The sequence below is a fragment of the Trichoplax adhaerens genome, genomic scaffold (genome assembly GCF_000150275.1).
Source record: "Trichoplax adhaerens TRIADscaffold_3 genomic scaffold, whole genome shotgun sequence".
In the NCBI taxonomy this organism is placed as follows: Eukaryota; Metazoa; Placozoa; class Uniplacotomia; order Trichoplacea; family Trichoplacidae; genus Trichoplax; species Trichoplax adhaerens.
Window position 1 is genome coordinate 8,730,125 of NW_002060945.1, and position 13,241 is coordinate 8,743,365.

The following is a 13,241-nucleotide window of genomic DNA, read 5'->3' on the forward strand; positions in this document are numbered from 1 at the left end:
TCCAGCAGTTTGGACAAAGTATGCGAAAATGATATTCAAGTTGGTTGGTTGATCGGCTCTACTGTACTGTAATATATGGCAAGGGAAACTGTGAGATGGATCCTATATTCACTTTGTCTAAAATCCAAATGAAATTAAATCTAAAAAGGCAAAAAAGGGTGCCATGAGCGGATGATTGAGTTAACCGTCGTACAATAGTGTTCCATGATTCTCTTTGCAAATACGATACAGTACTGGAGGAAGAGAATTTTCTCTTCTTCCAACTTTGTAAAGTCTCTAGTCTCTGATCAGAAACTACTCAACAACAACTTGACCTCATTTTACCCCAATCTCCTACTATTCCTTCTCTATATCATGGTGTATGATCCTGGAAAATAAGAGTAGAAGATGGCGAGATGGGAGCTAGATGGGAAATACGATACAGTACTGGAAGAAGAGAATTTTCTCTTCTTCCAACTTTGTAAAGTCTCTAGTCTCTGATCAGAAACTACTCAACAACAACTTGACCTCATTTTCCCCCAATCTCCTACTATTCCTTCTCTATATCATGGTGTATGATCCTGGAAAATAAGAGTAGAAGATGGCGAGATGGGAGCTAGATGGGAAATACGATACAGTACTGGAAGAAGAGAATTTTCTCTTCTTCCAACTTTGTAAAGTCTCTAGTCTCTGATCAGAAACTACTCAACAACACCTTGACCTCATTTTCCCCCAATCTCCTACTATTCCTTCTCTTTATCATGGTGTATTATCCTGGAAAATAAGAGTGGAAAATGGCGAGATGGGAGCTAAGGGAAAATTTGCTTCTCCACCAAGTGCCCAATCTACTGCGGCCATAATGCAGACAAATTGAGTACACCACTATACCGTCCAGTAGAGGATTTTACGTAAGCTTTTGTATGAGCTAAACCATCCACTCCAGCACTATACTAGCAGAGAGACGAGTTAATGGCTAAACTGTCCCCGTGACCCAAGATCTTGGAAGGGGACTATGGCCGATCACGCATGCGCGATGGCATTTGGCTTAATGAGCTAATGCGAGCTGCCCAAGGTGCCACTCGATCCCTGCCAGCCATGTCGAAGCAAACTAATCCAAATGATGCCGACGACAACGGCAATATATCCATGTCCTATCTTAGTATAGGAGTGAATCGCAGTCCTAATTGCATAAGTTGGTCAACCAATGGTCTCATCGCATACGGAGGATGTAACTCGATCGTATTATATCGACAACAAGTTAGTTGTTCAAAAATTGCTGCTAGATAAAATGGACTCATACCATTTTGCAAATTCACTTTCTATTGGATAAAATTCGATTTTCCACATCCTTTTTAACTTTGTTTTCATGCTAAGATAAACTTGAAGATAATCAATATTGCTCTCGGTGTCAGTCATCATCCTAGCCAGATAGGCACTTACACATGGATCGACCAATGAAACCTTTTAATTTGTGCTTTATTATTATAGAATGAAATGCATGCTGGTTTCGCTGAAGCGAGCTTAAATGGCCATTCAGCTCGTGTAAACTGTGTCAAATGGCTTACTCAATACGGTATGACTAACTGGATAGTTTTGTTATTGATGATAATAACAAGCATAGAAAATACCCAAATTTCTAGCTCCATCATGCAGTATACTACGCGTATAAATGTCCAGACTACAATAGAGTAGGTATCTCAGATCGTATAACTCATTTGTATCCATTATAAAAAGTAAGTACGATTATTATCATACAGTACTGTAGATTGAAACATTCTCTTAGTAGAAAATCATACATATACATTGAATACATCACAATACACATGGATTAGAGAATGGCCAGAATGACTATACTACGTTATAGTCAAGCTACTATTTCTATCAATACATTTTCCTTTGCCTACCATACGAGGATAGTAAATGCAAGCATTTGATCGCATGGAGTAATGTGTAGCTACGCGATATATCTCTCTATTCTACAGAATTGTTATCTGGCGCAGCGGATCATAACATCTTGAATTGGCATCTGCAAAACAATCAGGTAAACAAATCTCTATACAAGTAATTGCAGCTTGTAATGGATTATACTGAACTTACTTTTCGTACTATCATGGATGATGCAACAGTCTTTTAGCCATCTTGCGATAGACGCTAGTAGACCAAGATGTAACATGCTTCAAATGCTGTACCAAAACTTATTTACAATTCTGTAGATAGCAGAACATAGATATCAGTAAGCAGAAACAGTAAGTTTGCTTTACTTGCACTTTAAATAACTTCGCTATCGTTTTGACTGTATTACAGTAAATCAAAGAGCGACCATTGACTGTCTACAATATACTCGTACACTACACAACTACCATATAAGTATTGAGACTACAGTACTATATGAGTATCCTTATTCGGCATGAATGCAGTTATGTATTACATCTCATTAATGCTTGACTTTAATAAACTCAAATTTGCTTGCAGTGGAAAGTAAAGTCGACACTATCAGGTCATACGGGAGCCATAACTTGTATCGCAACGTTGCATAATGCAAATAAACTGCTACTAGCAACAGCTGCGACAGATTCTACCTTAAACATTTGGTGCAGAAATAATACAGGTGATTCTAAACTTTATTAGCAATATCTTCGATGCAACATTACTATCCATTTTTCTGAAACTCTTAAATCTCATGATTCGGAATATAATTATTATCAATAGATGAGAATTTCGAACGTATTCAAACTATTTCTTGTGGCCATGGAATTATACTAGCAGTAGCTTTAACAACGCTACAATCGTCAATTAATAAGAATAATCAAAATGGTATCAACCGATTCAGACTGCAATAAATTATATATTACCTTATGTTAAAATCTCGTAGTAGTTATTACTGATTATTCTATGTGCTACTCTTCAGCTAACTACTTAATGGCAACAACACGCGAAAACTGTAAAGTTAACCTATATATCGGCAACTACAACGATAACAAACTGGTATGATGTATCTTTTAAGCTACATATGTAAACTTATAACCATTATTTATGACAACAAATAAGTAGATTCTATAATTTATGCAACGTCGGCTTACTGTGTTTATTCTACTTGTAAATTGAAAATATTAGTCAATGCTTTTGTATCATTACATCGAAAAATATACCATTTATTAATGATAACATTTAATTTACATGGTCTATTCAGGAATTTCAACAAGTATTATCTTTAAGTGGTCACGAAAATTGGATACGCGATTTAAGCTTTGGCCACGGAGGTCAGTAGTGGCAGTTCTTAATACTTATATTGATTAATTTCTTAGTACCTATAATTGTTACTACCTCGTCAATAGATGATACGAACATATTATTAGCAAGTTGTGCTGAAGATGCCTATATAAGAATATGGAAAATCGTATCTACAAATGATCCCGGTGATAATGCACACAAATCAGACGATGAGATCAAACTAAAGGAAAATATCTTTCATGTGAAATACGGTAAGATCTGTGACGTCAATTTTGCATTTAAATCTACTATTGTATCCGATAGAACAATTTAAATTTCATATCTTGAATTTTAACAACTATTTTTCAGGCGATTCTGAAGAAAACTACGTAGTAACATTGGATTCTGTCCTAAGTAGCCATGAAGACATGGTCTACAGTGTGAATTGGTATCCTGTTATAGAAGATGGTGATTCTAAATTGAACATGCTCTAATAACTAAGTATTACACCAGGCTAATGCTTCAATTTTTTTACCGTTTTTTCATTCATACAAATTAAAAGCCCATCGTCGCTTACGCCTTCTTTCTGCATCAATGGATAAAACAATGATTATTTGGGAATATGATAAAAATTCTGAGATGTGGTTGGATAAAGTACGTGTTAAACATCTTCTCTTTACTGTGACCTATTCTATTTGCACACTATCACATGCTGCAATAGATTAATTCTCATTTTTATAACATAAACAAGGTAAGAGTTGGTACAATGGGCGGTAACAATTTAGGATTTTACGGTGGCATATTTAGTCCTGACGGGAAAGAAATTTTAGCCCAAGGTTATGATGGAGGATTACATGTGTGGAAAAATACTTCAGTCGAGGTATAAATTATTTATAAATTTTCAGCTATTGGTAAAGATTATCTATGATAACTTTATCGTTGAGAACCCTCGCTAAAATTTTACAATTACAGGATGAACAATGGAAGCCTCAAGTGACCGTTACTGGCCATTTTGCTCCAGTCCAGGTATTAGTTCAGTACTTATTATTATCATTTCAGTAAGTAAAGCATGTTTGGCTTTTTACTGTTATATGAATTCAACTCAAGGCGTAACATAAAGTGCACTAATTTAATTGGCAGGATTTTGATTGGGAAGCATCACAAGGCTCTTTCCTAGTAACTGTTAGCTATGATCAAACCACTAGAGTTCATGCACCATGGATTCAACAACAGAAAGAAGTAAATATCATTTCGTATGCATCATGCCTTCAGTTGCAAAATATGTATATCTACGATTACTAATTTTAGCAATTTCCTTGATCTTCAGTCGTCCTGGCACGAAATTGCGCGACCACAGATTCATGGATATGATATGCAATGCGTATCGCTAACTGAATGTAACCAAATTGTCTCAGGCGGAGAGGAGAAAGTAATTGGATCGATTACTATTTATATTATCTTAACAATATTCACTTCATTAAACTTTAATTTGCACTTAGGTTATTCGTGTATTCAATTCGCCAAAATTGTTTTCCAATACCTTGTCGGAGATTAGCCGAGTACAACTAGAATCTCTTAAAATTTCATCTGTTGTAGTAAGTATCAGCTTTACTGTGCATGTATCTAGGTTGCAGGTTCACATTAAAATGATACAACTATTCGATCTAATTTTAAGACTAGTACAGCTGCTTTAGGGGCAAGTGTTCCATCTTTAGGCCTATCAAACAAGGCAATGTATGACGGTATGCCAATTTTGTGGTTATACCTGGTCTTGTATGCAATGATTCAAATGTAAAGATTGTTGATTACAGATCAAGAAAATCTTACAAGTAGTAATGAAGACTTTTCAGACCGGTTTAACATGATACCAACCGCATTTAAACCTGTTGATCTTAAAGGTTAAGATTACTACTAAATTTAAAGTGCAGTACCTAGTATAGCTTCCTTTTAATCTAATAATCCCATTTATTAACTTTATACATGCGACTTGTAGAACCCCCAACAGAATTATATTTACAACAGAACACACTCTGGCCTGAAATTCAAAAATTGTACTGTATTTTTTCATTTCTTTTATAGTAATAGTCTGATAAATTTTGAACATTTCATTCCTACTCCTTCATTTTCATAACTTCGTTATTTTACTGTAGGTATGGACATCCGTATGAGCTGTTTTGCCTAGCGTCTAATCCAAAGAGGCAACTTATTGCTTCAGCCTGCAAGGTTTATTCATCATATTGCTATACGATTACATGGATTTTTTGTTACAATTAATTGTATAGTTAGTAACTTTTGGTCGAAATTTGACAACAAGGCACGCAAACCCGAACATGCTTCTATCATTATTTGGGATACTCAGACATGGCGTCAAGCCTGTGAACCTTTATTATGTCATAATTTGACTGTTACTCAAATGGCTTTTTCACATAACGGTGATTGGTTGTTATCGGTATCAAGGGATCGCGGCTGGTCACTGCATCAATTTACTAAATTGAGTAATAGTAAGGCGACAAAAATTTCTTGTTGTTTTTCTCAAGAAAGATATAACAAACTAAGCGTAATATCTTAAAACAGGAATATCATGTAAAAATGTTTATCATGCCGCTTACAAAACCAGTAAGCATTCACGTATTATCTGGTCTTGTTCTTGGTCCCATGACGATAAATACTTTGCAACCGCATCAAGAGATAAAAAGGTACAACATACTAATCATTGTGATATAAAAGGAGTACTTGTATAATATTCTGGGATACGCGCATTCGCATTACATTTTAAATTTATGCTTACATCTTCAGGTTATTATATGGCATCAATCACAAAACAATGCCTGGATTCCCGCTTCAGTTGCATTAGAACTTTCAGATTCAGTTACTGCAGTGGATTTCGCTCCGGAATGCAGCAAAAGTGGAAAGTTAGTTCCAATTTCGTTATACTCTCAGATACAACTCCTTCAATAAGCCTTTTGTATTTTTAATTTATAATTGGCCTATTCCGTAATCCGTACAGTACTATTTGGTGATTATTAGAGCTATGATTATACAATTTTACTTAACGCTTTTTAGGTACATCCTTTGTATAGGTCTTGATTGCGGTAAAATCGAATTTTATACGTGGAATTTGGTGCAGCCCCATTGGCAGAACTGTTTTTCACTGCCCGAAAAGTATCTTTTCAATAGTTTCTGTATCGCCTACATTATTCGTATACTATCTTTGCATTTTACTGGATTATGACGCCTTAATAAGTATATCAGTTATAATCATTCACTAACGGTGAAAAGGATCAGGTGGAGACCACTTTCGAAAGACATGAAAAGCGAGATTAAATCTGGATATGAGAATCAGACACTCCAAGTTGGCTGCTGTAGTACTGACCACTCTGTTCGTATTTTTACATTAGCATACAATGACTTCAGTTAATACATTATATTGCTGCTTGGTGAGTTTTCAACAATGTCGCTTTTAAGTCATTCACAAATACATTCATGAAGATTCAATCAAGCGAAAATAACCTACGTAAGACTTTTTTGTATATAAATTATCCTGTTTTAGCGATCATGTCAATAAATGTTACAGAGCGAAGAAAAATTAAATGATTTTAAGCTATCGCTAATACGACGTAGAAATGATGAATATACCGATGATGTACAGAATTTTATTGTTAAGATTTAAATGTAATGTCTAATGTTTTGCCTCCTTCAAAGGACGCTAGTGATACAAATAATGCATTCTAAATAGATAGATTAGAAAAACTCAAGCGCTACCGTAATTTAAGAAGATTTATTGTTTATTAAAATCTTATTTACCCGATAGTTATGTTTAGGCTAGTCCCAGGAACTGCGTATTTCATACAGACCGCAACAGTTGTATCAAATCTAGTACTGAGTAGAATGATTTGATGAATACATCGATAAAGTACAGTACAGGCTTTTATTAATATTTAAATGCGATGTCTAATGTTTAGCTCCCTCGAAGGATGCTACAAATAGAAACGATCTATTTTAGATCAAGTTCTCAACAGTATCATGCTCAACTGATACGATTATGATAAATCAATATTATCATGACTTCAAATTTCCTTCTCTGATGTGTTCATAATCTCTCATCACCTGCCTAGACTTGATGACCTTAAATTAAAACACTCTCGCAATTATAATAATCGCTAGAAAATATCATAAAAGAATTGATTAAGGACAAGTAGCCAATCTTTAACCTTAACCTTACTCGTATAATGAGATTAACACTATAGAATACTAAATTATATAAAGGATTTTAGGAATAGCGTAGAGTATGCTGCAGTAAGGAGAAGCGAGGCGTCTTTCTTATCTTATCTTTGCCATGATTAAGAATAACTAAAAAGTAGTATAGGCGAAATTCTCAGAACAATATTAGATCTAAAATCTAGCTTTTTTGTCTCTCATGGTTTCTACAATTAACGAATTCTTAAACACTAAAGAATAATTTAATAAAGATATGAACGAAGTTTCTAATAATTATAATAGAGGTTATGGCTGTTCTATTTTTTATTTCTTTGGTGATGAGAAGACAATACGCGAGATATCATGATAAGAAGGCTGTATCTAGTAAAGCAAAGCATTACATTTGAAATTTAGACCCTGCTACCTATCAGTGTACAGTATACTAGGAATATTTCACTCTACGGTATACATTTTCATATAGTCTGATATATTATTTTACCAGTATAGAGAACACACCAGTCGCTCTTCTAAACATGGCTAAATAATTAGTTTTGATCAGCTATACTATATCTGTAACCGAGAATAGAAGATAAACCATAAGGCTAGTAATCGGGATGAATACTATTGTTGATACGTATGTTCATACCTGTAGTGATAATTAGTTTTAAATACATAAATACATAAGTTACTGCAACTAATTATTAATTAAATTGCATCATCTGTATTTATTTGAAATTATTAACAATTACGCTAATTACATCATATTTCTCAGCTCATGGCTACTAATTAATATAGAATCACAACTTCACGTAATCTCTAATTCTATCATTCTAAAATCAGACCATTCGTTCGATTGTTATTAGTTAATATAGATAGATATTTTTTGGTTAAAGGCCAATAGGATCCAAATCATAATTATAAATATTTATCTTAATCTTAATTAATGTTACGACCAGTACTATTCTAGTTGTTATCCCTTCTATAGAAAATTTTTCTAATTACTGAAAGTCAATCAAGCCAACCGAGTTTTTCGGATGCTGTACCACCCTTAAATCTTGGGAAGTGCACTATTGGATAATTAGTTTATATATTGACTTTAGTTATATTCCCGATAGTTGATTTAATTGATTAATTAATATCGCTTGGGAAATAAAATAACAAAACTTGCTCGGCCTGATCAATAATGCTGTCAGTATTCGTATTACCTAGTAACGTAGCAAGCGTTAAGGTATTATATTTTAATATTATATAAATACTATCAGAAAATCAGAATTTTAAAAACAGACTTGCTATTTATATTAATTATAGCTTACGATATACCAGTAATAAGCAATATTCCATTTATACATTAACGATAATGTAGCATAATCGATATTGATTTGAAAATTCTTTGTACTAAACATCTTAAAATTACCGTTAAACAAATATTTTCCTCTGGTGTTCTATAGCTTCAGAGGGAAAAAGTTGATTAATTGCCAAGAAGTGAGTATCGATACTACTAATCAGCCATTATCTCTTAAAAATTAACTAATTTAGTTATGCAGAAGTGAGTTATATCCACTTCAGGGAAGATAATTGATTAATTGCCCGCTGATTACAGAAATAAAATTGCTAGAAATAGCTGCGAATGGATTTGTAAAGAGGCAAAGTAGCATATTGCGCTGCATGGTAAAGTTTCAGTTAACTCCTACATTATTCAGCATTTGTTTTGCCATGAGGTCATAAGTATAATGCGGCATCTTCGAAAACTATGAATAAATTTTAATTAATTATGTGGCTGTTATTAAATTAATTGACTAATTGTTGATGAAATGTTTGAAGGAGCAGATTACGGAACCGATAGGTTTTATTGCTCGAAAATTTATTATAGTAAATATAATTTTACCAGTACATTTACGGCATGTTCGAATTATTTGATAACTACAGAGCATCATCTAAATACTTTGATGGCTAAAGTAAACTAAATCATTTACTGTGATAAAGTTCATAAATGCAAAACGTCTATCTATCGTTGACCTCGTGCTCTACATAAAATTGTAAGCTGTACCTTGAGAAGCATCATAACGATGCTACGATTATTTACTCGCACAGTATTTATTTACTTTACCGCTAACTTTAGTGACTTAATATTCAAGCAGTGACGTACCAGCAGATGGTATGGTAAACTTAATTTAGAGATATAATAATGGTCAATCCATAGAAGAAAGCTTGCCGCATGGATATCCAGCTTTTGGATTAGTGCGGAGGGCAGTGCAAGTAACATCACTAAAGCAGAGTGTAATGACTGTGTAATAGTCTTCTACTATTACTATAAGTTAGGCATAGATAAATTGTAGTTATTATGAACCTGTAAATTTGCGCGATAATAATAACGGTGATATTATCCATATTGACGTGCAAATTTTTAATTAGTATAAAAAATTTCTATTACGTGACGAATCCAACTATCTCATCCTACCTTAGAAAATTCATAAGCAATTGGTTATTTTACATAAGCAAACCAATCCAAAATTAAATTATACATAATCTATAATTTAAGGATGTTTTGGATACATATATAACATATACATATAAATGGACGCGCGCAAGTTAGAATGCTCATGACAAATAGTTATGTGCCAATGAATTTTCACTGTGCATGATACTGCTGTAATTTAATTTATTTAATAACGAGGGATATGTGGCGAGGGTAAATTTATACGTATCAGACAAGGCACGGCGATACAGACAGTTTCTAGTAGCTTGTTTCGATTTTTACCTGAAATGCTATTGTGCTTTGCCTTAGCGCAATAGTTTTAAGCTATACGGTGAATCAAATTAAAACTAGATTGAAAAAACTGCATTACTAAATAAATATATCATGCAGACATGCACTCGTCTTCGTATATATACAACACAGGTATTTTAACTAAATCGTAAGCTGTACATCGCATGTTACTTTATTTAAAATTTTACCGGAAGCGAGTTGTAATAATAAATCTTGAATACGGCAAGAGTACTTTTATTTGGGCATTTGTGTCGTTGTTTAATAATAATAATATTAATAATTGATAAATGGAGCGAGAATCTGTTCCTTAAAATCATATTAATCAAATAGAAAATCGTAATTATTAAAAAGTAATCATGTCACCCATATTAATGAGAAAGATCATCGGTAAATTATTGAATATGTTAGTACCCTGTACATAATTATATTTACAAAAACTCTACCCTGTTACTATAATTAGAGCGGAAATTTTGTAAAATATGTGAAATAGATATTTGCATGATCGAAAATTCGATAATAGAAGTAATATTACTGTGCTAGTTCTTTTACATCATTTGAAAAATAATACAGGGTGTGCATTGTGCAATTAAAAATCATCCTACCTAAATAACATATATTATAAAATCTAGAAATTTCTAACATAGCTACTGCAGGGTAAGCCACTCATAACCACTTTACCAGATTCATTGAAAGGTTCATAGAAAGTAGATCTCATAATTTTCTGGGTTGCCTAAAGGTTGACATTGCGTGGAGAGTAGATGTTATTAATTTTAAAATGGTAATGAAGGCATATTGCTGCGTCATGAAGGAAGAGTGAGTCGTACAAGCAGTAAATTATATTTAGTTTCTACAGCTGTGAAGAAAAAACTCACCGAGTAAATATTATACATGCACGAGCTGGCATTCGCTTTTAAGAAATGGTCCGTGAAAGATTTTCCATCGCTGTAGTCGTCAACACCTGAGGCTGCATAGACGGCAACATTATCGAGTTTAGCATGGCGGATTTTCTTCACCAGTATGCCGGCATAGCTTTGATCAATTAGCAAAACAATTAATCTGGCTTTTCTGCATCGAATCAAGGAAGTAACAATTTCGCTAGGAGAATAACGTTCATAATTTTCAGCTTGACCATGTCCATCATGATCCCACATTAATATTGAACCATCACTCATGGTTGGACTGTTCATGTAAATGAATAGTGTGTAGACATTGCAAAATTGGCAGAGTCTTTTAATCGCATCTTTAACAAATACATCGCGATTAGCAGGTCTTGCAGTGTCTATATGATTGCCATCACCGTTTACTGGTTAAATAGACAGGAATATATAATTATGTTAGGCATGTACACATTATTAATAGATATTACTACGCTTTGAGTTATTTTTGATCTAAAATTCATATATTGTATCAATCAATTAGGAAAATAGCGTTGTGAAGAATCCTTGAAAAAGAAACAAAAGGGTCTATGCAGGTAACTTATTTACATGACAGGACTGCCATAAGTGAAATACTGCAATAGTAGTTTTAGAGATTCTGTCGAATTAATGATATCAAAATTTATCTAGGTTAATAACTCCGTCGCTATCGTTATTTTCAGTGTTAGGGTTATGATCCTAATAAACTATTAAGAGGTAACGCAACAGCTATCTATCGTAAACATGTGAATCAACGACGCGATTTAGTAAATCATTATTATAACGGATATGAAATTGGTTGAATTACGGATACTGGTAAGTTCTACAGAATGACTTCGATTATGCTATACTTATTTATATGCCTACAGTTGCGATCTATGGGGAGATTTCCAAGTTTGCAAATAACTTGTCCAATTTTTAATATGCGGAGTGGGTTGAAAAGTTCTATGTCAACCCTTCATTGGTTCATTAATTATACGTACAATGATATCATCAAGCATAGGCTGCGGTTATGATCAGCTTCTTTTTGAGCTATTTACAGTACAGTACTGTCATGGGTGAATTCATGAATCAGTCTATAGGCGGAATAGGGGATTACTTTGCCAGTAAAATATTCCCAATGCAAAGATAGTCCAAGATATTGCCCTATCTTTAGTAGAAGGTATCACGTATTTCCGATGGTCCTTGTTCTATTCAATTAAGCTTATTGAAAAACAGCGTGTGGGATCTTCTCAGTATGATCAGATTGGCTATATAATTGACTTTATTATCTTCTCGCATAGATTAGCAAATAATAAACAAAAATGAAGGCCGATTTACGTAGTACTGTAGAGTACAGTATGTTTGATATTGACTGATTTCATCTTTACTATTGTATACGTAATCCGTCAGTAAACTATTTGGATTGTTCTCTAATTCTAATTAGTATTGATTGAATAGGCGATCGATTAAAGTCAATTTAATATTGTGTTGACTGTAGTTATTTTGGTTGCTAATAGCAAAAACATTGTAACACTATTGCGCTAATGAAGAGACGTTATTTCCAGTTCATTACTGCAGTATAGCCGATAGTCTTCATCACGACCTTTGTTGTATAGCCTGTGATGCATGGTTATTTCGAAAATTTTATAGCTAACACTATCGCCAATTCCTGTTGTATCCTAGGAGTTGTAGGTAGAAAATATTGACTGGCCAACAGATTACAAAATCACCAGTGATACAGCTTATATGATCTAATATACGAGTATATCAACATGCGCTAAGAAAAACATCGGTAATATCATTGTCCTATTAATCAAAGATCCAATAGCCGTTGGTTATTGGAACATCTAGTTAGTTTTATATTGTACGCGTACGTCTATTTCTTCATTTGAAATAGCATCCATCAAATTAGCAAATGGCGAGATAACGAGACGTAATTGGGTATTTTTCTGGAAAGTAATTTATCCCTTTGGCCTTGATAGACATTAGCCCATGCATAAGATACACACACTATCGCAAACATGGGATTAGCATCCATCAAATTAGCAAATGGCGAGATAATGAGACGTAATTGGGTGTTTTTCTTAAAGTAATTTATCCATTTGGCCTTGATAGACATGCACGGATACGAACAATATCGCAAACATGGGATTAACATCAATCAAACTAGCAATTGGCGAGATATTGAGATG

The 13,241-nt window shown here is 33.7% G+C and overlaps 2 protein-coding genes across 2 annotated transcripts; one reads left to right on the top strand and one right to left on the bottom strand.

Annotated features, from left to right (window-relative positions):
• Window positions 1–1,005: 1,005 nt before the first annotated feature.
• On the top strand, window positions 1,006–6,421 carry TRIADDRAFT_55003 (uncharacterized protein; the record flags this gene model as incomplete). The annotated part of the gene is made up of 21 exons (XM_002110663.1): window positions 1,006–1,236; window positions 1,468–1,552; window positions 1,962–2,020; window positions 2,452–2,587; window positions 2,689–2,793; window positions 2,888–2,964; window positions 3,170–3,239; window positions 3,315–3,461; window positions 3,559–3,657; window positions 3,752–3,843; window positions 3,941–4,069; window positions 4,162–4,215; window positions 4,330–4,428; window positions 4,517–4,618; window positions 4,689–4,784; window positions 4,865–4,923; window positions 5,340–5,412; window positions 5,504–5,690; window positions 5,764–5,885; window positions 5,986–6,101; window positions 6,253–6,421. 21 exons carry the CDS (start codon window positions 1,006–1,008, stop codon window positions 6,419–6,421), a joined length of 2,307 nt encoding a protein of 768 aa, XP_002110699.1.
• Window positions 6,422–10,778: 4,357 nt separating this feature from the next.
• On the bottom strand, window positions 10,779–11,325 carry TRIADDRAFT_55004 (uncharacterized protein; the record flags this gene model as incomplete). The annotated part of the gene is made up of 2 exons (XM_002111212.1): window positions 10,779–10,883; window positions 11,026–11,325. 2 exons carry the CDS (start codon window positions 11,323–11,325, stop codon window positions 10,779–10,781), a joined length of 405 nt encoding a protein of 134 aa, XP_002111248.1.
• Between the last annotated feature and the right edge of the window lie 1,916 nt (window positions 11,326–13,241).